This window comes from Mixophyes fleayi, chromosome 2 (assembly GCF_038048845.1).
Source record: "Mixophyes fleayi isolate aMixFle1 chromosome 2, aMixFle1.hap1, whole genome shotgun sequence".
In the NCBI taxonomy this organism is placed as follows: Eukaryota; Metazoa; Chordata; class Amphibia; order Anura; family Limnodynastidae; genus Mixophyes; species Mixophyes fleayi.
Genome location: NC_134403.1, coordinates 48,954,106 through 48,978,784, shown reverse-complemented (window position 1 = coordinate 48,978,784; position 24,679 = coordinate 48,954,106). Strand labels below are relative to the sequence as shown.

Below are 24,679 nucleotides of genomic sequence, written 5' to 3'. Positions count from 1 at the left end.
TTCTGTTAATATGGGGACAATCCTATAGTCATTGGTATTGGCCATTGTCATCTACGGGACCTTTGAGAACTTTTAGAAGAAGTAGCAAGTCCCATGGTACAATGAGCTGCAGAGAGTTACGCTCTTTAATAAATATTGTAAAACATCTATGTATGTATTTTGCAGTGAGGGTTTTAAAAAAATAAAGAAGTGTTTTTATTAAGAGTTTAATTGTAGATGTGTGCAAAGTTTTATTATAATATTATGGAGATATGAGGGAAAATGTAAGTACACAAAGGAGACACGAGGGAGAGGTGGAGAGACACAGAGGAAAGGTAATTGGACACCGGAGACGTGGGGGACACAGGGTAGATAGTCTTGCATCATTTGATATGTTGTATATTATACTATATAGTGTGAAAATGCATCTAAAATTTATTTCACTCAATCAAAATCCCTAAACCTTCTAGGCGCCTAGGTAGCCCCCAGGCCCCCCAACGTTCATTTCAAAGTGTTAGTTCCATACCAGCACGTCTAAATTTCCACTTGGACCACTGTTATTAATAACAAAACTATATAATTAAGTAATAATAATAATAATATGAAAACCAAATATATAATATAGAAGCATGTATCATGTCTCAAAATATCCCAACCCGACACCAAAATCGGGGCTTCTCATCACTTTATTTCTGGTAATGGACTTTTTTGGCAACACCCACTATGTGGAATTCCCTTCCTCATACAACCTACCCTTCAACTCTTCCTGGAAACTCACCTCTTTATCTTATCAATTCCTGCAGCAGTTAGAAGCGCTTATGTTGGAGAGTATGTGTATAGCCAGTGTCGGACTGGGGCATGAAGGGCCCACTGGGAGTCTGCAACGCTAGGGGCCCACCAGAGGGGGTGTGGCCAGCCATCAAAGGCGAGACCAGACACTAGAGGGGGAGTGGTTAGCCCACAAAGGACAGCTAGCATCATAGTGCAGTATATAAATAATGCAGTGTGTATATAAAGAGTACACAGTCTTGACCTGCCCCTTAGATTGGGCAGAACAGTCACTAAAAATCGGGATTGTCCCACTAGACTCAGAACATTTGACAGACTGTTCTACCTGTTCTTGTCACTTTCACCACATGTGGCTGCTGGTTTCTTTAGTTGCGACTTGTCTGGATCCTGGAATGTTGGTGGCCCTATTTGGAAAAAAAATGGGTACATTTAGAAAATTCCAACCAGCCCCGGTGTTAAATCAATATGACCCACAATTAATACTTAGGCCTTCCTCCAGCCCCAACATTAAAGTAATAATATTCCCATTTAATAAATAAACCTATTTTTCTCCCTCCAGACAGCCCCAGCAATAAATTAATAGCCTATTTCCCGCAACCGTCACTGCCATTAAATAATTCATATTCACATTTAATAAATAGACCTTATGCTCCTCAAACTCAGCCCCGCATTCAATTAATAGCCTCCAAACCACCCCATCTTAAATTAATAGTCCCCACTATAAAATTAAATTGCCCCACCTTCACCCTGCAAACAAAATAGCACCTATTATTTATCCACCACCTACCACACACACATTACATTGCCACAAGCCCGCTGTGCCATCACACACCCATAACTGTGCACCTTAATCACCATGCTGTGCCTCCTTATGATCACACTGCGCCCTCCATGCTGCTTTTGCTCCCCCCCTTCTCCGGGCCCCCCTTTATCACACTGTGCCATGCGGCATTGGCCCCCCTTCACACTCTGCCATGCTGTCGTTGCCCCTTCTCACTCTCTACCATGCTGTCTGTGCTCCCCGTTCACTCTCTGCCATGCTGCCTTTACTCCCCCTTGCACTTGTTCTTGCACTTACCTTTTCTATCGGCTTCTTTCTTCTCCTTTACTGTCTTCTGTCTTCTCTCTTCTTGCCGACTCCTCTCTGCGCCGCTTCTCACTAAACATCGGGCGTGATGACATCACGCCCGACGTTCAGTGAGAACGGAGCAAAAGTTAAAGTTACCCGTTCCCCCCACCAAAGAAGAGATGATAGCCCGACCACCTGGCGGCCCAGTCCGACCCTGACTGTATAGCAACATATTTCAGTGTTTTTTTGTTAATATATTTATTCATATATAACCAATTGTACTGATTGGAATTTGAGTTTAAAACAAAAATGATCATTCAATGTCACATGGTGCGTGATACTTTAGCAATAAGCCTTTTGCCTTCCTTTATCACGTTATTAAACACATTCTATTGTAAATGCTAAGAGCTTGTACTTTTTTTTTTTTTTAAACAATCATGTGAGCATTTAGTAAAGAAGCAATACTTCCTGAAACAACAACACAGGTAGCCGCAGTGATATTTTTGTGCATGTGTTTCTGTTAGAATGACATGTTGGTGTGTTTCATGATTTACGTGTTAGAAGGGAACAGGACTTCATGTTTCCTTCCCGTCTCACTGCAGTCTGGCACTAAATATACACTGGCCTTGAGGAAGTTAATTACTCTTTCAGTTCTTCTTCACTGATTATCTGGCTAAATACAAGCATTTTTCTTCTCCTTTACATCCAAAGTAAATTAGTTCACCTTTCTATAAATGCTATTATTATAGCTATGTAAACAGTATATAACATATGTAGGTCACTGTTGGCATGAGAGGGGAGACAGTCCATATAGCCTAAGTATCAGCATTAGTTAATAAAGTTGAATATTTGGAAGTAGGATATTTTGCACTAGCGGGACGGGGTCACGTTGGAGGATCTGAGAAGTATATCTTCTCCTGGTTTGATGACTTTCCATAGCAGGGGTCTCGCACTGGTTTCATACTAACCCGAATTTCGGGAGTCTCCCGGACATTCCAGGAGAGTTGGCAAGTATGATCTAAACATGCACAGTAAAATCAGAGGCAGTACATTATCACACTTTGAAAATTAAACTTTGTTTCCCAATCAAAAAAATTAATTACATTTATTTGAAATGAACCCGTCTTGTAAATTGCTGGATTTGAGATATTCTCCATTTCCTTTCTTCCAGCAGTGTTCCATTACTTTATCTACAACTGATGTCAGACCTCACTGGTCTCTAGTTGCTGTACTTACCCTTTTCCAGTCCTCTGGGACTATTACTGTTAATAGTTCCTAGTTGAATAATTCAATTTATGACATAACCAGCACCACTTTCAACCTCCATTAACTTGCAGACTTTTTGTCTTAAGAGTTCTGTCAGGATCCTCTTACCTGTAAATGGACTTATGCAGTGGTGGGATTCAAATAACTTAACAACCGGTTCTCTGCCCTAATGACCGTTTTAAGTATTCAAAAAGATATCAATATCAGGAGGCAGTTATCTAGTCAAACCCAGGTGTGTGTGTGTGCATGAAATATTTTTTATTTTATGCTGCTAATATCGAGATAATAATAGTAATGAGTCATGTTATGCCACATAGTAGTGTCCCCAGTTCATATAATGCCACAGTAATGCCCCTCTTCATCACACTCTGCCATGCTGCCTTTGCTCCCCCTTCACACTCTGCCATGCTGCCTTTGCTCTCCCCCTTCACACTCTGCCATGCTGCCTTTGCTCCCCCTTTACACTCTGCCATGCTGCCTTTGCTCCCCTTCACACTCTGCCATGCTGCCTTTGCTCCCCTTCACACTCTGCCATGCTGCCTTTGCTCCCCCTTCACACTCTGCCATGCTGCCTTTGCTCCCCCTTCACACTCTGCCATGCTGCCTTTGCTCCCCTTCACACTCTGCCATGCTGCCTTTGCTCCTCCTTCACACTCTGCCATGCTGCCTTTGTTCCCCCTTCACACTCTGCCATGCTGCCTTTGTTCCCCCTTCACACTCTGCCATGCTGCCTTTGCTCCCCCTTCACACTCTGCCATGCTGCCTTTGCTCCCCCTTCACACTCTGCCATGCTGCCTTTGTTCCCCCTTCACACTCTGCCATGCTGCCTTTGTTCCCCCTTCACACTCTGCCATGCTGCCTTTGCTCCCCCTTCACACTCTGCCATGCTGCCTTTGTTCCCCCTTCACACTCTGCCATGCTGCCTTTGTTCCCCCTTCACACTCTGCCATGCTGCCTTTGCTCCCCCTTCACACTCTGCCATGCTGCCTTTGCTCCCCCTTGCTTCCGTTCCTTCACTTACATTTTCTATCTTCTCTTTTCTTCTCTTCTTGCTTTCAGACTCCTCTCTGTGCTGCTCCTCACTAAACGTCTGGCGTGATGATGTCACGCCCGACATTCAGTGCGGACGGAGCAGCGAGGAGGAGTGCCGATGACGCGGACAGGTGAGTTTTTTTTTTTCTTTTTTAAATGAGCCTGCTCCCCCACTATCAAAGAGGCCTGTAGTCACCAGTTCACAGAACCAAGCCTAAAATTAGGTATCGGTTCTGGCAAACTGGTGGGAACCGGCTGAATCCCACCGCTGGACTTATGTCTTCCCTGTTCCCATCATCTTTCCTGCTACTTAATTGAGGACCATTTCCTTCTTCTCCTGCTATAACTACTGAACAGAAAATACTTATCTAGATGAACAGCTCTACCCTTGTTTCCTCCAAAAGACTTTCACTCTTCATATTTAGTCTACTACGCCTCCTCCCGTTTTCTCCTTTTTCTTTTATAATAGTGTTTCCCACTGCTCCCGTGTTTGTCAGATTTTCGGTAGGGTAAAGGTGGGTTCATCACTTCATGTGGCATAACCTCCCATCAGAGGGGGTAGAAGCTAATACAGTAGAACAATTTAAACATGCTTGGGATAGACATAAGGTTATTCTTACAAAGATCTAAGGATCAATAGGGTTTGAAGTTAGTATAGGTTAAAAATTGGGCAGACTAGATGGGCCAAGTAGTTCTTATCTGCATGGAATTCTGGGCCTGATTCCTTAAAGGCAAAATAAGGCAAAAAAATTAGTTTTCTCCTGAACAAAACCATATTACAATGCAAGGTTTGCATATTAGTTTATTATTTTGCACATAAGACAAATACTGGCTGTTTTCTCATCTTAGCACACAAATACTTGATAGATTTATTTTTACACTGAAATTTAAGGTGGATCTAGGACATGCCCTACCCCAACTATAAATCTGTTCCCACATTTTAGATTTACCTTCCCCTCCAATGCAACATGGTTTTGCCAAGGTGTAAAGTTACTCATTTTTTTGCTTTACTTTACATATGTCTCTAAGGGGATGGGTTGCCTGTAAGCTCTGCTCTGCTCTGCTCTCTCATGATCATTTGGTCATTTACCATTGTAATTCTGTGTCCTTTTCCTGAGGGTCTGATTGGTTGTAAGCCACTTATAGCCAATCATATGCTAATTTCCTCGGAACTTGTTCTCACTTCTCCAAGCTTTCTCTCAACAAAACAATTGACGTATAGATGATATTTTATTTTCCTTCAGCATAGCAAGTAATATGGGAGAGGTGATTCACAGGGGACATGCAGAAAAAAAATAATTATTGTATGTCTGCATGTTGTAAGTTGTAACAAACTTTTGTGGGAAAATAATGTAAAGCATTTGTAATATCTATTTTAAGATGTGCACAGTATGATTACTGGAATCGGTGAACTGCACAAACAGCTTCACTTGCTCTATGAAAGGCGGCACGCAGTGCAGTCTTCTGCTCCACAGGAAACAACATGCATCTTCTGAACAGGAAAGATGAACTGCTGGAGGATGGCTTGGAGTAGTGACTGTTAAAGGGGCCTCTCTAAAATAGCTCAAGAAGGGAAGTAAGCCAGAATTCATGGTTACACCTGATTTACGATGCATATGCCAAGAACTGACTGCATATTGCAAAAAAGAAATGTGTTGGCTTAATCACACAAGTAAAACGCTGCTGTATGAGTCACTTGGAACTGCCACCACAACATACATGTTTTAAATTCATCAGTCTTTTTATAGCAAGGACAGATGCACTTTGAAATACACTCTACTTATAATTAAGTTTTAATGGTATTGTTTTAATGCATAGATAACTCTGCAATTAAAGGAGCACAGATGTATAATTTGTAAATATAGTTTTACCATTGTATAAGTCACCAGGGGAAAGGAGCCACAACAGATACGCCTAGTATGTCTATGTGGAACAAATCCCAAAGTCAAATCAAATAATCTTCAATCGTGTCTCCTTAGACATTCGTTGTTGACACACCAAGAAGAAAATGTTTTCCGCCCTCCCTGTACTAGAACTACACCTGTCTGCCCACCAGGGGAGGGCTGGCAAATTTTAGCCCGGGGGACAAGACTCAACTCAGCAGCCTATTTTAAAGGAAAAAAATGCAGGTGGCCCAGTGACCCAGCCCAAGGTAGTCCACTATGGGACCAGCCTGATGCCCCCCTGCCACCAAGCCCAGACTGCCCCTGCTGCCCACTTCCTGCCCCGTCCACCTAAGTATAGAGGGGGAGATATTTCTCAGTTTACTGTGGACTTGACTTACGTCCGACTCTACATGATGCCCAGAATGCAAAAAGGATTTAGCTTGTGATACGATTCCTTTCCAAAACTAGATCCTTGCAATGTCAACCATGAGGTCAAAAGTAAGATGAAAACATAAAAACTATTTATTGCAGCGAGAACACAAACCAGGTAATACAAGGTAAACACTGACACGGTAAGGCTTGGTAAATAAACAAACATTCGGGTGTGGCGGGATAATAAGTAAATGGTAATGAAAACAACACAACAGGTACAAGTCACTTAGCTGAACAAATATTAACAGCGAGAGCCAGGATTTCGCAGGAACAGTAAACTTGCAGTATGTCCAAGCATAAGACAGATTTCAGGTTAGCCTGGTGACGGAGTACAGATGAGTAATAAGTGGTTACTGAACAGCAGGTACAGGCAAGAGCAAGGATATCACAAGAACAGAATGAAGCAATGCAGGTAGTCCAAACGAAAAACAAACAATGACCAGCAAGGTACATGGGCAGGAACAGGCATAAATAATGACACAGATGTGGTTAATTAACAAGGAGCAGAAGATTAACTCCTGCCAGTGAAGGGAAAATGTCCATGGTAGAACAGCAGCACCTCTGGTGGCACAGATGTACTGCAGCCAGGTACAAAACAATGGCAAAGACTAAACACAGATTCCTAACAGCTTGATGGACTATTTTTTTCAACCACACTATTGTTATTATATTTTATTAAAAATAACACCAACATATTGATATTCTTGCTGAGATAAATTGAATTATATATATGTGTATATATATATATAATATATATATATATATATATATATATATATATATATATATATATATTTAAAGCCACCTGATAAAGGCATTAATGATCAAACAGTGCAAAAAATATAAGTACTTATTTCACAATTTTTTTTAAACTGAAAATGGGTTAGCGTGTTCTCAATGTCTACTGCACATAAAATACATTGTTACAGTTGGACTGTCATCACTACTGATCCAGTCTTGGACTAGCCCTGTAGCTGGAGCAAGAGATACAGCAGAAATACTAGTAACTTTGAAACGCTCAGAGCTTGATTCAGACATGGCTGTATGTGCTTGATTTTGGCACGTTCCTACTGTATATTGTCTACGGCAAAATGCCCCTTCCCTAACCAATTCATTCCCTGAAATCATAGGCTGTAATAAGTGCCCTTTGTGTTCAAATGCGGAGCGGACAGGGCTGTGTTCAGGGACGTCTTTCCCGGTTCTGGGCATGTGCAGACTCATTTTGCGTATGATGCGCTCAAAATAAACAGCTACGTGCTTTGATGAATCAGTCCTGATGAGTTTAGAGGTATTTTTCCACTCAAATTAGCCAAGCAAGGTCATTTGGTCATTAAAATGAAGTCATCATAACTAAATTGCACTGAAACTGCTCCCCTCCTCATATATATATATATATATATATATATATATATGACATGATTCATTAAGAAGCGTAACTGGCGATTTTTTGCATATAATGCACATAATTACTCTGTGCATGACCAGCGTACAATTCATCTGCGATCGCAAAGGACACTTACGGCAGCTTCTTTTTTTTAAATGAAAATGTAATTGATGTAGAAATCTTTGATGAGGATGATGATGAGGGTGATTATAACATTGTTATTTGTCACCATTAAGGAAGATGACCAGTGACCACTTTTATCCAAATGCCCATGATTAATTTGTTAACATTCCTATCTATTCTCCAGTTCAACAACCAAAATGATGATTTTTGTGTGGTCCCAAACAAGTCCAGTACTTCAGCCATAAAAGTGGCAGTCCCCGTCGCTGAAGTGCTTGGGTTGTTAAACTATGTGCATGTCCTTTTAAACATATGGATGGGTGGGCCCAAGGACAATGCCATCTTGACCAAAGGACATTGCCATCTTGACTTGAACCATTTAACATTGTACCCTCTCATCATCTTTTAAATGTCTACTGATGCCGCTGTCCGTAGTTCAGGTCTTGTATCCACTCTCGTCTTAACGAAAGATTTTGTAACTCTGCCATCATTGCATTTGCTTTCTCGATTCAATAAAAATAAAATAATTAACCAGTCTATATGGTTCTCTAACTCCATCACATAGCGTACATCATTAGTCATGATATCTCCATCTATACATGTAATCATTGCCAGTGTCAAATTCTGTCCTCTTAATTTCTCAGAATGTGGACTTTCAATTGTATTGTCAAGACAGATGTTCTTGGCAACCAAATCTGCATCAATGCCAATTATACATACTTACCTGTGTGGGAAGACCTACCTGAACTGTGTGTTTTACACATTGCCTACATATTGTTACTAATATAACATATCTATATATATATTACACTGGTCAACACTCATTTTATTGACAATCATAATAGTGTGATTTTGGGCTAACTTTATGGTCCTGACTCCAAACATAGAGCCAGATTTGCTGAATTTGCATTTTTTTTAGATAATTGGTAGTAGCCCATTGATACACATAAAAATGCCAAAAATGTAATGTTAGGCAGAGCCTACTTACAAATTGCATTGAAATTGTCTCAAATCATACAAAAGTAAACATATGAAATACATAATGGCATTATATTTGGTATAATAACATATAAACACAGTAAACAGCTTCAGATAAATACAATTAATGCATAGTGTAAGGATACTGGCTTTTAAGAACCGAAGTTTACTAGGTTTCATTACCGTCTTAGGTTCAGTAATCACACATGCAAGGAGGAGAACAATACAACACTAGCTTTACATTTTCTACAGTGACACAACAGAGCATAAGTCTGCACACTTTAAACAATAGGTCGGCGTATCATCAGTGTCAATAGAAGTCCCAGCAAAGTTCCCCACCCACCTTAGTCACGCAACAGTTCCACAGGCAAAAGAGTCTGTCAACAGGAGTTTCAGAGAGTCCTGGTATCTTGCTGTTCCCGGGCTCTTGGCCAACTCTCCACCAGTAAGGTGGGGCTCTGGGTATCAGTCACCCCCACTCCTGTGGGTGCATCAATTTATGAAAAACCTGGTGAGAATCTCCTGATGGAGTGAGGTGATGACAGGTCCCCACATGGAGCAACAGCCTCCTTCCCAAGATACATTACAGCGATGATCACTGGGTCTGCTGGTAGAGCGCAGAAACTCAACACCAGTCAATTCTTCACCTTCCAGGAAATCAATCCTCAGAAAAATTCCCCCTCCCTCCTGGGGTGGCTACTTATATCCATGGTCTAGTTCCCACAGTGTTTTCCCTCCCCAAAGCAAACCCCTGGCTCTCTTCTTCTTAAACATTGGTGGGTGCTGGACCAGGCGGTTGGAGTGGAGTAATCCTTGGGTTTCCCCACCTCCAGATCTTAGATAGCACTCAGTCCCTCCTGAAATTAACCTCTTCCATGCTTTTGGTACGTGTCAGTACTTCTAGCTGTCCCTCACTTCCTGTCCCTTCCTTCTTATTCCCCCATGAGTCTGCAATAAGCACTCCCCTATACACCGGGCGAATTTTAAGAACTGGTCCTGGGGTGACCGTCCATGTAATCCTGCAAATTGACGGACCGATGGGAGATGCTATCTTGGCAATTTTCTTTAATGTTAATTATTAAGAAAATCATGCTGGAGGCTCCAGCAATAATCTGCCGTCATGTGTCTGTCCCATGTGCCTTGTTATCTTTGCTCCATCACCTCTATATCTTAATGAAACCCCTCTCCTTATTCCTCACTAAAATCAGCAAGATTATCCTGAAATCTGTGTAAGTGGCTATGGAGAAAATGGACCTTGATGCTCATATTAGTAGTACCCAATTTTTTAAAGTCTGTGAGCATGTTTTACACCAGTTCTACATAATTGCCTGCTTTGTGGTTACCCAAGAAGTTCTTGACAACTGAGACATAACTGCACCAGGAAGAAGCTTCAACAACATTTATAATTTTTGTGAAATTAGAATTCTTGATAAGTTTAAGAATTTGAGGGCCATCAAAGCTTCCAGCTTTTACTTTTTTCATACTTAGTCCAGGGAACGATCTACAAATTTATTTGAAGCAATCACCATCTTTGTCCAAGGCCTTAACAAATTTTTTCAGTAGTCACAGATTGATTTTTCTTCCCTGCCAGCTAATTAACTGTATTCTTTCTTGAAACATTCTGTGTATACAAATTGTCCCTACAACAACTCCATATACAACTTGACTTATTTACGATAATTAGTTGTATGCAAATATATTACATGGACGAGAACCTTAAACTAGATATTAGTATGTAGAGACATGGTATCTGGATGTAGATACACATGGTAACTGACATACATACCACAGTCCCCTTGTTTGATTCACAAGGGCAAAATTACAGCCCACATCTATCGTAACTAGAGATGGTCACTGACCCCCGTGTTTTGGTTTTGGATTCGGTTTTGGATCTGGATTACCGTTGTGTTTTGGTTTTGGTTTTGGTTTTGCAAAACCGCCATTGCGTGTTTTGGTTTTGGTTTTGGTTTTGTTTGGTTTTGTTTTGCTATTTTGTTTGAAAATCCATGTTTTTGGGCCTAAATTAACCCAATTTAGTGCTCCAACTGTTTTAGAGACAAGTAATCTAATTGTTGAGGTAATAAATCATCCAAAAAAACTGTTTAATTTTTCGTTGGTAGGCCTTCATTTATTCTACACACAAAACAGATTGTCTTCCTCTCCATCTATGCATATTGGCAATGCAGCCATCGTCTTTGAATGTATATTACACCCTACACTTATAGTTAAATATGTAAAGAAATGGAAAAAGCCAGTTTGGTTTCTGTCTCTCTAGGCCCCCCTCCACTTGTATAAAATACCAAAAAATTCAGCCATTATAGACTGTACAATATTAATTGACATGGAGAAAGCCAGTTTGGTTTCTGTCTCTCTAGCCCCCCTCCACTTGTATAAAATACTAATAAATTCAGCCGTTATATACTGTACAATATAAATTGAAATGGACAAAGGCAGTTTGGTATCTGTCTGTATCAGATCCTCTCTCCACTAGGAGTAAAATAAAAAACTATTCAGCCGTTATATAATCTAGAATATAAATAGAAATTGAGAAAGGCAATTTGGTATCTGTCTGCATCATAATCATCAACATCATCATTAGCGCCCTCGTCGCCTACACAAATCTCCCCCTCATCCTCTTCTAATTCCAAAGTGGCATCCTCAATTTGGGTATCACCGGCTACACTCGGGCTATTAAGGCACACATCAGCAGAATGCTCACGATTAGACATCCCACTGTTGGATGGACTCTCCACAGGGATTGTTGTCATTTGTGAATCAGAGCAAATATTCTCCTGTAATGCCTCACTGTTATCTTGCAGCTCGGCTTTGACGCGTAACAGTAGTTGTGCACCAATTGTAGGCTGGGTAACTTTTTGGGATCTGCCACTAATAGCCAAAGGTGAAGGCCTCATTCTCTCTTTGCCACTGCGTGTGTAGAATGGCATGCTTGCAATTTTTTTTTTATCGTCACTTAACTTTTGCTCAGTTACACTTCTTTTTCGCTTCAATACAGTAAAATTTTTTTTGGTTTTTGTTTTTTGCACTAATTTGAAAACACTCTGTTGTTTGACATCGCCTTGGCCAGATGACGTACTGGGAACACTAACATCAGGACTGGTGACAGAACCTGGTTGCTCATTCAGATCATATGTGGACTGCTTTGAATCCATTCTGAGCGCAAACCACTGAGGAGTGCTAAAAATTATTGAGTAGATACTGCTGACAGATATGACTTTTGACAGCCAGAAATATTAATGCACAATTAGGGAGGACACCCCAAAAACACTGAGGAGTGCTAAAAATTATTGAGTAGATACTGCTGACAGATATGACTTTTGACAGCCAGAAATATTAATGCACAATTAGGGAGGACACCCCAAAAACACTGAGGAGTGCTAAAAATTATTGAGTAGATACTGCTGACAGATATGACTTTTGACAGCCAGAAATATTAATGCACAATTAGGGAGGACACCCCAAAAACACTGAGGAGTGCTAAAAATTATTGAGTAGATACTGCTGACAGATATGACTTTTGACAGCCAGAAATATTAATGCACAATTAGGGAGGACACCCCAAAAACACTGAGGAGTGCTAAAAATTATTGAGTAGATACTGCTGACAGATATGACTTTTGACAGCCAGAAATATTAATGCACAATTAGGGAGGACACCCCAAAAACACTGAGGAGTGCTAAAAATTATTGAGTAGATACTGCTGACAGATATGACTTTTGACAGCCAGAAATATTAATGCACAATTAGGGAGGACACCCCAAAAACACTGAGGAGTGCTAAAAATTATTGAGTAGATACTGCTGACAGATATGACTTTTGACAGCCAGAAATATTAATGCACAATTAGGGAGGACACCCCAAAAACACTGAGGAGTGCTAAAAATTATTGAGTAGATACTGCTGACAGATATGACTTTTGACAGCCAGAAATATTAATGCACAATTAGGGAGGACACCCCAAAAACACTGAGGAGTGCTAAAAATTATTGAGTAGATACTGCTGACAGATATGACTTTTGACAGCCAGAAATATTAATGCACAATTAGGGAGGACACCCCAAAAACACTGAGGAGTGCTAAAAATTATTGAGTAGATACTGCTGACAGATATGACTTTTGACAGCCAGAAATATTAATGCACAATTAGGGAGGACACCCCAAAAACACTGAGGAGTGCTAAAAATTATTGAGTAGATACTGCTGACAGATATGACTTTTGACAGCCAGAAATATTAATGCACAATTAGGGAGGACACCCCAAAAACACTGAGGAGTGCTAAAAATTATTGAGTAGATACTGCTGACAGATATGACTTTTGACAGCCAGAAATATTAATGCACAATTAGGGAGGACACCCCAAAAACACTGAGGAGTGCTAAAAATTATTGAGTAGATACTGCTGACAGATATGACTTTTGACAGCCAGAAATATTAATGCACAATTAGGGAGGACACCCCAAAAACACTGAGGAGTGCTAAAAATTATTGAGTAGATACTGCTGACAGATATGACTTTTGACAGCCAGAAATATTAATGCACAATTAGGGAGGACACCCCAAAAACACTGAGGAGTGCTAAAAATTATTGAGTAGATACTGCTGACAGATATGACTTTTGACAGCCAGAAATATTAATGCACAATTATGGGGGACACCCCAAAAACACTGAGGTGTGCTACAAATTATTGAGTAGATACTGCTGACAGATATGACTTTTGACAGCCAGAAATATTAATGCACAATTAGGGAGGACACCCCAAAAACACTGAGGAGTGCTAAAAATTATTGAGTAGATACTGCTGACAGATATGACTTTTGACAGCCAGAAATATTAATGCACAATTAGGGAGGACACCCCAAAAACACTGAGGAGTGCTAAAAATTATTGAGTAGATACTGCTGACAGATATGACTTTTGACAGCCAGAAATATTAATGCACAATTATGGGGGACACCCCAAAAACACTGAGGTGTGCTACAAATTATTGAGTAGATACTGCTGACAGATATGACTTTTGACAGCCAGAAATATTAATGCACAATTATGGGGGACACCCCAAAAGCGCTGGGGAGTGCCAAATATGAAGAAAAAATAATAAACCTCTATCCTCCTCTCTGCACTAGCGATTTTGGTTAGAGCAATTGCAAGAACAATATGGTATTCTCTGTCCCTGCTCTAATTAGCCTATGACTACACCCTGCTCTCTCCCTCTGTCAAATGGCGATGGATTGCTGTGGAGGCGTGTATTTATAAAGTTGAAGTATCGCGAGAACCGAGTCCCGAGATCCGACGACGTCACAATGACGTTCGGCCTCGATTTGGATTCGGAATGGGCGGGAGAGTACCGAGCTGCTCAGCTCGGTACTCGGATACCCAAAGTTCGGGTGGGTTCGGTTCTCGGAGAACCGGACCCGCCCATCTCTAATCGTAACCATAGCATAAACAACTATTTAAGTAAAACAAGGTATTTGCAAGCTCCGCTCTTGGCTAATGATGAATGCTCTGCCCACCGAGAAGTGCATAGTAGTAGTCTTTGAAGTTTTTAGTATGAGTTGAGGTCACCTTTGCCTATCATCATCGACATTTATTTATATAGCGACAGCAAATTACGTTGCACTTTACAATTGGGGATCTATTCTAAATATCTACTGATGCCTCTGTCCATCTAATGATATCTGATTATTACTGCCTCTTCATTCTCCATGATGCATGCTGTCTAACGTACCCAATTTACTGTGTGTGTAGTGTTTTAACATTTTTATCTTGTGCATTTTACACTAAAAAATGTTTAACTATCTAATATGCAATGGGTTGCTTCAGTTGGTAGAACGGCAGATGACTTTTTTTTGCAGCCGCTGCAAAGTTCTACAAGCAGTCACTGAATGTCGAAAAATGCAGGTGGCCCAGTGGCCCAGTGGCCCAGCCCAAGGTAGCCCACAGTGAGATGGGCCCAGGGGGCAGATGCCCCATGCCCCCCAGCCCAGCCTGGCCCTGTTGACATGTATTGAAAATATAGTTTTTAGACAGGTTCTGCTGCTGACCCTCACACACAAACAACCAGTTTCTTCCTACGTAACACAGATGTCACTGCCCCACACAAGATTACTTTCACTAGACAAACTTACATTTTTAAAATAAATAAATCTATTTGTATTTTAGGGTTCTGCTGCTATGGTCATACAGCATAAGTTCACTGTTTTTCTCCACTAAATATACTACTTAGTTCAGAATGATATCTAACTCAGTCTATACTCTAGTACTATTATATATGCATTAATAACAACCAGTAGCCACTACTCCATCTAAACTCTGTTATAGATTGAAATTAAAACCAATCAGTCAGTAAACTATTTAGCTGACTGATCCCTACAGAACTGCTTTACAATTATCACAACAATTCTATTGCTTTCTATGTCCCTCTTTCACCCTGAATGCTATTTTCAGAGCACAGCACTGCAGCTAACATCCTCCCTACACGCTGCCTGTTCTAAAATGGCAAATCAGAAAACGAGGGAGGGCTATATATAGAGAAGATATAGACTCTCGTGAGTTTTGCATCATTATTTTCACGGACATGGTGTTTTGCAAGATCCGAAATTGGTGTGCAAATCCGAGTCATTCGGAACCCCACTTACATTTGTATATAAAACATTAAGTATTTAGTATTTGTTTTTATCCTCTAATGCAGGCCTGGCCAACTTGTGGCTCTCCAGTTGTTGTGAGACTGCAAGTCCCAGCATGCCCCGCCAGCTATCGGCTGGAGGCCCACAGGTTGGGTAGGCCTACTTTAATGCATCTATGTATCCTATCAATAACTTGGGAAAAATGTAAACAAATCTATCTCATTATATAGATTATGTCAAGTGTTTATCACAGAGGAGAGGAGTTCTTGCATTCTCATTTTTAATGGATGCAATGTTTTTTTCAACATTGTGAGGGGTCCAAAAAAGGACCAATCAGAAGTTCCAATCCCAGATATTGTGGCTTATGATTTGTCATGATCCCCACACCCTCTCCGCTGCAGCAATTACTTAAAAGTTTCACTGGGTCTATATTACAGAAACAAGGGAACCCCGGGAATAAACGGTCAGGGGATGGAGCAGATGGGTAACTTCTATAGATTAGGTGACAATGAATCTAATTTTATTTTTCTGATCTGAGTAATTTTCCTGTAATGTTCAATCTATATGTTTAGCACAATCACAGCAGAGATTTAAAATGGACACATTTCATCATGGAGATCTCTATCTGCTCCCAAAATTTCCCACTGACTGGGGTCAGTTCTTTAAGGTACAGGTACAGGTACAGACAATTACAAGTCAGTGAGAAAGCCAGGGCTAAATTTGGAAGAAGACAAGAACATGTCTTTGATCATATTGACATAAATAATCTCGGTAACATCCTCATCACTGAAGAGTACCCACACAGTTAAAAACAATAATAATAATCAATGTGCTAATAATAATCAGAAATTTTACTGATATTATTTAAATATCATGGAGGATTGTTTTGTTTTGCAGTTGCTGTCTTCTTAAGCTTACTTGCTGTGGCGATACAAAACTCACCAGCCTTTAGTTGCTATTTAATGAGGAACTATGTAGACGAAGAAGAAACTCCATCTGAGTTGAAGGTTAGTACTGTCGATTTCTTACTCCTTAAAGTGGACCTAACATCATGAATTTACATTTTCTTATTCAGTACTACTCCATGCTATGCCATCTTTCCTGAAATCTTGAAAAGTTAGGCCACACCCCTGAGTCACTCAAGCCACACCCTGATGCACACTTGCAATTCCATTTATTGTGGGGTCTACAGGCTACGCCCCTTTTGCAAAAGCAGTTATGGTACATCACAAGCTAGGAGTAACAGATAAACCATGTAAATCCTGACACATATGAAAGGCGTGTAGCATGCGTGTGGACTATCTGCTGTGCAGCCAATTAGGGTCTATCTTGAACCAAATTTCACTTATGATGTTTCTGGGGAGCACATTACAAAATGTTTTTTTCCTTTATACTCCTCTATGTTTGTTATCTTAGTAAAGACTAAACAAACGTATCTCTTTATTATGTGATACCCAAACTAATTGTATTCGTATCCCATTGTATTGTTCCTTTTTGCTATTGCTCCCCTTATATTGTTGTTTGTTTGAAAATTATTATTAACAGTTATTAATATAACGCCATCATATTATGCAGCGGTGTACAGAGAATATTTAATCATTCACGAATGAAGAAATGAAAACACTTAGGTGCATCCATGCAGCATGTATTTTTCATATGTATTTGGATTTAGGTGGCTGGTTTGTTGGTCATTCCATAAGCTAATTATATATAATTTTACCGATTTCTGCCAAAAGGCTGTTATTTCACTTCCAGTTCCACAAATCTTTGTTCCAGTATACTTGTGTGCAAATTAAAATAAAAACAGTACTCAAGATGGATGGGAATAAATTGTCTGTGTGAGCCAGGCATTTGTGCATATAGACAGTACAAAATCAGAGGAAAGACCCAGACAAAGGATCTATGCAATGTATACAGTTCTAGGACAGGCCTGGCAAACCTGTGGATCTCCAGGTGTTGTGAAACTACAAATCCCAGCATGCCCTGCCAGCTATCGTCTGGCTGTCTACTGGCAAAGGATGCTGGGGCTTGTAGTTTCAGTACACCTGGAGAGCCACAGGCTGGCACCGTTGGTTCTAGGACAATTGCTTGCCTACAATTGTGGCTTCCTATCATAAACAAACAATTACTCTCCATCCCGACACTATGGACCTGCAGCTCTACAAGTCTGCCAACAGTTTAATGGTGATGGCACACTGGTGCTTCCTGTACCAGCATATATCTGCCATAGTAAAACAGCATTTACTTGCCTATACTGCCTGCACATGGTAAGCAGTGTAAATGTTGGGTATCTGTCACAATAGAGTTGATAAGCTCTATGAACACTGTTACAGAGCACATTGGTGAAAGTGTGACAGGACCTGTCATTTAGACTACCTGCAGGCACAAGGAGCAGGTTAATGCTGGATCCCTGCGGCATATACACTTTGAAACCCTCCCCTGGCTGATCTACTGGAAGACGAAACTGGGAGACTCAGAAGCTGACACTGGGGGAGCTGCACAGAGCTGAAATTTGGGAGTTGTTAAGGAACAGCAAGGGAGCCAATATGAAAAGGCTAATGAGCGATTGTCCTAATTTCCCATGAGGAATTGTCCCTGGTCTCTCTAAACTGTGCTCTCTGCAAATGATAGCGTTAAAAATGAACTCATTAGGACAAATTAATTGTGCAATGAACAGAAGATAATGAAGCTGTTCAGGGAGGAGTACTCATTAGATTTGACCTTTAACTCTTTAATTTCCAGAATGCACAGCCGAGAGGGAATGGTGGTCCCTGGGGTCCATTGGAACGTTTAAAATATACACTAACAAGTGACAAATAACATTGTATCATGGGACTCACTGTAGCACAAGAAGATAACGTGTACACATCTCTGAAATCTTTAATCAGTGTATGGAACAGAATTCTGGTTGGACCAATAGTATTTGGAAGTTTGTATTTATCAGTCAAAGTTGTCTTATCAAAAAGTCTCCTTAATATCCATTAAATGGCCAAGTGACATTTCCATTTAATAACATTTGAGCTAAGAGAGTATTGGACTCATTCAAGATGAGCTAAATAAATTATGTATTGTTTTTCAAATGTTTAAATTTTTAAAAAAAAAATAAAAATATATATATATATATATATATATATATATATATATATATGTGTGTGTACGATCCTGCCAGGAATAATCGTTTGAGCCTCCAACCCTTGTAGGTTTATATGAGCGAGCCTTAAAATTGAAACCAGTTTACAGGCCCCAAATCATAGATAATTTAAACTAAATTCAACGTCGCTAGCAAAGGTGTACACTGCTGAAATGTAAATATTTGTACTTGTCATCATTATATGCTCAAGCCTCCATGCAACTTTAGTACGTAATGTGAATTACATCATTCAGAGAGTGTACATGGTCCTGATTCCTTCCTTTATTGGTTAGTGACCACAGCAGGCTTTGTCAAGTTAGTGAAGATGAGGTAATAAAGTAGGAAATCCAGCCTGACCACAGTGTTGCAGAAAATGAAAACGTAGCATAACAGTTAAGTTAGCTATGTCTAGTGCAAGCAGAGATGCATTAAGGCTTTGGGGGGCCTGGGGTGCTTAAGACATTGGGACAGTACTGTAGATTTCTCCATAGATGAAGCATTGAGTTATCCCTATTGAATGAGCATTCTACAAATACCAATAATTAAGTATAATTTAATTATGTTTTTTTAATATGTCTTGAAGTGATCTTATATTACGAAGCCTAGTATTAATCTTGACATACGCTTATGGTGAAGGCTGAAGACAGTGAGTGATCCTTGGGCGGGCGCTTGAGGATAAGTAAGTTGGAGAACCATAGATGGTGACAGGTGCGGGTGCGGGTGACAGCCCCTCCCCTCACCCTCAATAGCGCTCGTTCATGCCTCCATTCTGCTATACAGTTCTGATTATAATGAAAACTTAATGAGTGATAAAGATTGCTGGGACTCTTTTAAAAAGCCAAGTGGAGCCAAGTTTCAAAAATGTTAGAACAGAAACATTGGTGGGTAGGGGGGGCCTGCATTTTAAATTAAGGACAAGTTTTTACCTACCGCGTATTAGCTTGGCGTGGAAGGCGAGGGAGACGCTACAGGCGTGTTAGCCTAGGGCAGCCTGAACACTTAATCAGGCCCTGTACCTAACACTCCTAAATTTTTTAAATAAATCAGTAGACCCTGCCCCAGATCCATCTGACCATGCACCAATAGTATAATCCATTCCAACTTCTGCCCTGCAAAATTCAGGAATCTTCGCATGATTTGTATCAAGCATGCAGTTGTTCTAATTTACCTTCTACTATAGGACTCAAATAATTGCACGTGGAACATCCCAATTTTTGAATATGTGATATCAACCTAAAAACCACACTTGCAAAAATAACTTGGTCACACGAGTGATATCCTTGTATTTAATCTTACAGACTCCTGGTACTCTGGGCCACACTACAGACCTGAACTGTTCACGGATATCAGGCTACATTTACAAAGCAGCCGTGACAGTCACAGTCAATGTATTTGACTCTGTAAAACTGAGAGTACGGCAGAATATAAGTGAGACGGTATCTTTTGTCTGGCTGCTGAGTCAGAACGGCACTTACTCTCACATCGCGCACACCGCGTGGAGCAGGTGAGGATGACTGACGTTCTGTCAATTATTTATTTCTTCTTTTATGATTGTTTTCGTATACTTCAAAATGTATTAAAGTTTAAACAAAGCCAATCTGACTGCAGAGAGTGCAACAGTCTCCAGGATATCCACAACCACCCCCATATTACCTAAATAAAGATAAATGGCAAATAAAGGGGGATCAGTCATATAGCTATTAGTAAACATTACACTGAGGAATTATCCTTGCCTTTAACAGTCTGATAAATAATACAGCTAACCAAACTAATACATGGGGGTAAATGTATCAAGCTGAGAGTTTTTCGGCGGGTTACTTAAGATACGTTACGATTTGAATAGAGGTGTATATATATACGTAGATACACATAACAGACTGAAGTATACACACATGCGTATATACAGTAATTTCACATCAGAACGCACATAACTTTTATTTTAACATCAAGCAAAATAACAACTGTTCACTATATAATAAATGCAAAAAAAAAAGCTTTTAGATGTAATCCATTTAAATTGTTTCTTTTTAGTTTCATAAATTATCTGACATTAAATAACTAAATAACTAACTCTTCAATGAGTACAGTGCACACAATGCATTTTGAATATAAATCTTAAATGTTCTGTGATAGCTCCTGGCACACAAATGAGCATTTTTTTAATCAAAGACTATGCTGTGTCCATCATCACTATCATCCTGCTCTGTAGCAGGTGTGATAGATACGACAGATAACAAGCGCACTTAAGATAAACGTAGGATTTGAATTGGCCACATCTGTGAAACACCCGTACTGCACATGTCATGTTGTACTCCGGCCCTTCCGCCTCTCAAGTCAAAAAGGGTCGTAAGTGTCAGATGTGTGCGGATATGAATTACCTGCAATTACGCTCATTAGCGGAATGTCCGTTTTTGGGCATACACAGTGCTGAATCATCCAAGATATGTTATGCAAATCAGGCCCAATATATTTTAAGGCTAATTTTTGATTGCAACTAACAACATCTGAAAACCATAATTACAATAATAATTGTTGTCTTCGATGTTGTTGCCATGTGCTGTCTGTGCGATAGTAATCACAGCAGTGTACTAACTCGTACCGTGTATGACTATAGAAGGACCCACTCCCATATTGCATATTTGCCAACATTGGCAAGATTGCCTCCAGGAGATCGGGGGTGAGGTGAGCATGTGGGGGCGGGGCTCCTTGAATTGCGTTATCTGGTCTCCTCCTATTACAACAGGGGGTGGGGCCACGATGACGCACGATTCATGCTATAAGCCCTGCCCTCCCCCGTCGCTTAACATATCAAATTGCCGGGAACCCGGCGGTTGCTCTGTTCTCCCGGGAATCCACGTGGACTCCCAGAAATTCGGGAGTCTCCCGGACATTAAAGGAGAGTAGGCAACTATGCCATATTGTGCACTAAGATGTAGAGAACTTTATACACAAGAGTGATTTTGGGATAGGACATTCTGAATTCAGAGAAAGCTCCGTTACACCTTCTAGTTAATACATGTACGTTTCTCCTAGGATATGGTACAGTACTATTCTGTTTAACAGTCCACCTTTCCACTATATAGACAATGTAATAATACAAGTATCTCTTTAAAATAAGAAACCGCTAACCAAGTTCCTAAATGCCCTTTGTGCAATGTTCCTTAATCTTACGGAAGTGATTCACATTGGGAAAGTGAAGTGAAATTCTCACATCATTCAAACTAATATAGAAAACAAAGATATCAAAAGAAAACTAAATACTATTTAAATATGTAACTTGTCAGTTAATTACCTGGCTAAAAGCACTAAGGACACGATCTGAATTTGGAGTAACAGAAACATTAAACAATATTTAACAGTCCTAGGGCAGTGCTAGCCCCAAATACAGATTAGTACACACTGTTGGGATATTTTTCTGCAGCTATTGGGGGTAATCATGAATTAGAGACCACCCTATAATAACCCTGCCCCACTTCTGGCTTGTGTCAGACAATTTATCTTGTGAAAAACAGTCCTGGTATTTTTATGTGCATATTGTATGTATATATGGGTGTGCTGAGTATGAGCAAAGGTTTTTATGTTGCCTGATCACAGTAGAATAGTGACTGACATTAATAAAATGTATTTTTTTTTCTCCAGAAGCTTCATCTATTTGCATCTGGAAAGAGTCACTGAAAAGCAAGCTGGAAATTACAAGCTGTTGATACAAAATGAAAACTCCAGCTACTCCATACATTTTGAAGTGGAAGTAAGAAGTGAGTAAGTCAACAGTGAATCAGGAGCATGTAAGAGCCCATAGGGTATGTTAACTAAACTGCGGGATTGAAAAAGTGGAGATGTTGCCTATAGCAACCAATCAGATTCTAGCTGTCATTTTGTAGAATGGACTAAACAAATGAAAGCTAGAATCTGATTGGTTGCTATAGGCATCATCCCCACTTTTTCAAACCCACAGTTAAGTAAATATACCCCCATGCCGGAATGCTAGGGATGTGCTGTGGTGTATTTTATTTAAAACTTTATTGCTTGCGGCAGTGGTGGAAGTGGACATTTAGAAGTGGCTGTAGGAAAATGTAAGTGAATGGAATTTGATAGTGTTACAATGAAGGCAGTGGGAGAAGTGGCGGTATGGTATAACACTGCATACACCCTGGTATATCCTGGTCTGCGGTCAACAGAGCAGTTCTAAGCAAGTCCGTCACCATGAAGACAGGGGCTGTCACTGCTTGTAGGATAGAGCTGTCTGGCACCTGGGGCATATTTATAGATTATGCTGCCTTAGCCCATTATAAAAAAAACAAATTTGCTCTCCAACCCTTTTAACGATACCCATTACGCTCCCACAGTCAACTCTCAATTTTAAGCCCTGTCCCAAGATTGGACACATTCTTAATATTAAAATAGTTATAAAGTATCTAAATAAAATAGAATGTATTGATTGATTATTAATTTCTTCTTACAAACAGCATAACTGATTCATTTAAACAAGTCAGCCTCTAAGTGACATTTGTCCTTTTGCCCCATGTAGTGCCCAGGGAGTGCTACCACTTAGTCTCGGTGCTGATTAACAATCTAGTATGTCACAGATAATGCCTATCTAGATCTAATACACCGATAAAAATGGCCATCAAGTTAGAATATGCCAATAATCCATACAGCAAGATATAATATGCCAGAGATAATACTCAGTAAAATGTACAATGCCAATGATAATCCTTTGCAAGATGCAATATGAAAATCATACTACCCAGCGTGATCTAATGTGCCAACGATGATGCCCATAATATGCTAATAAGACTTAGCAAGATATAATTGTCCAATAAAAATGAACACCAAAGTGTAATAAACCAGTGATAATTACAAGCCAAATTTAATATGTCAGTGATGATGTCTGTCAAAATGCAATATGCCACAGATAATACCCAACCAATAACATGTAATATATCATTAGTAATACCCAATTCTAAGATGCCATTGATAATGGTCAGTATGATGTAAATAAATAGCAATAGCCAGTAACATACCCGTTTGTAGGAGTGATGCCCAGTAAGATGCCAATTAGTGGTAATACCCAGTAAAATGCCTAGTATTACCAGTAACAGCCAGTATTATGATAATCCATAGCTGTGATAACCATGCCCATTAGAAGCAGTATTTTCCAGTAATGTACCCATTATTGGTAATGGCAGTAATATGCACAGAGGCCAGTAATAATACTAGTCGTCACCCCTGCACCATGGCCTCTTTCTCCTGATGGGATGTGAGAGTGCTTACGTCTGGCTTCTAACTGGTCACCACCAAGCTCCATGGCGGCTCTTCATTCAGCTCTCGTATTCCTGGAAAGAGGGGGTGGAGAAATAACAATAAAAAAACAAAATCTTGAACCTTCCCCAGGACTCATAGAACTTCAGACAGATATAGAAACTCAGGACAGTCCTGGGACATTGAGGACCATTGACATGTATATAAAAATCATACATGCAAATAAAACCCACTTAGTATTCCCACCTGGCCACAGGAGAGCCTTAGGTTTGCCCTGTCAGCTTGCAATCTCAGGATGCACTTGTGGGGATTTTGCTTTGATAGGGGTGGTGATAACGTAAAAGCATGTATTATATTAGGAAGCTCTTTCAAAACTGTTCTTAGCGTTGCCATAGGTTGAAGGAAGAAGGGTTTGATCTCCAATTGCCCATCTCAACTGAAGTTTCTGAAGGTATTTTCTATCTCTGGCTCAGCAGTTAGGAAAGGTAATCAAGACCCATAGAAACGGCATCTAACCAAATGTCTAGCAATCTAAAAATGGTGCTGAACTACCAGGGCAATACAGCTATCCTGCCCACTGCCACTAAGAGCATCTTCTCTAGTCAAAGGAGGACATGCAAGAAGGCCATGCTGGTACAAATGGCAGCAGGGTGGCTTTGTGGTTAGCATTGCTGACACACAGTGCTGGCATCATGGGTTCAAATTCTA

The 24,679-nt window shown here is 40.1% G+C and overlaps 2 protein-coding genes across 2 annotated transcripts in view; both read left to right on the top strand.

Moving 5' to 3' along the window:
• Positions 1–21,623, top strand: part of SLC46A3 (solute carrier family 46 member 3) — a 511,104-nt gene extending 489,481 nt beyond the window's left edge. Inside the window, exon 7 of the mRNA XM_075198944.1 lies at positions 21,589–21,623. The gene's annotated coding sequence lies outside the window, so the exon portion shown is untranslated. The remainder of the gene's footprint in view (positions 1–21,588) is intronic.
• Positions 1–24,679, top strand: part of FLT3 (fms related receptor tyrosine kinase 3) — a 91,939-nt gene that overhangs the window by 24,536 nt on the left and 42,724 nt on the right. The window contains exons 2-4 of the mRNA XM_075198941.1: positions 16,477–16,586; positions 20,008–20,213; positions 22,349–22,464. Of these exons, the coding sequence (XP_075055042.1) occupies positions 16,477–16,586; positions 20,008–20,213; positions 22,349–22,464 (432 nt within the window). The remainder of the gene's footprint in view (positions 1–16,476; positions 16,587–20,007; positions 20,214–22,348; positions 22,465–24,679) is intronic.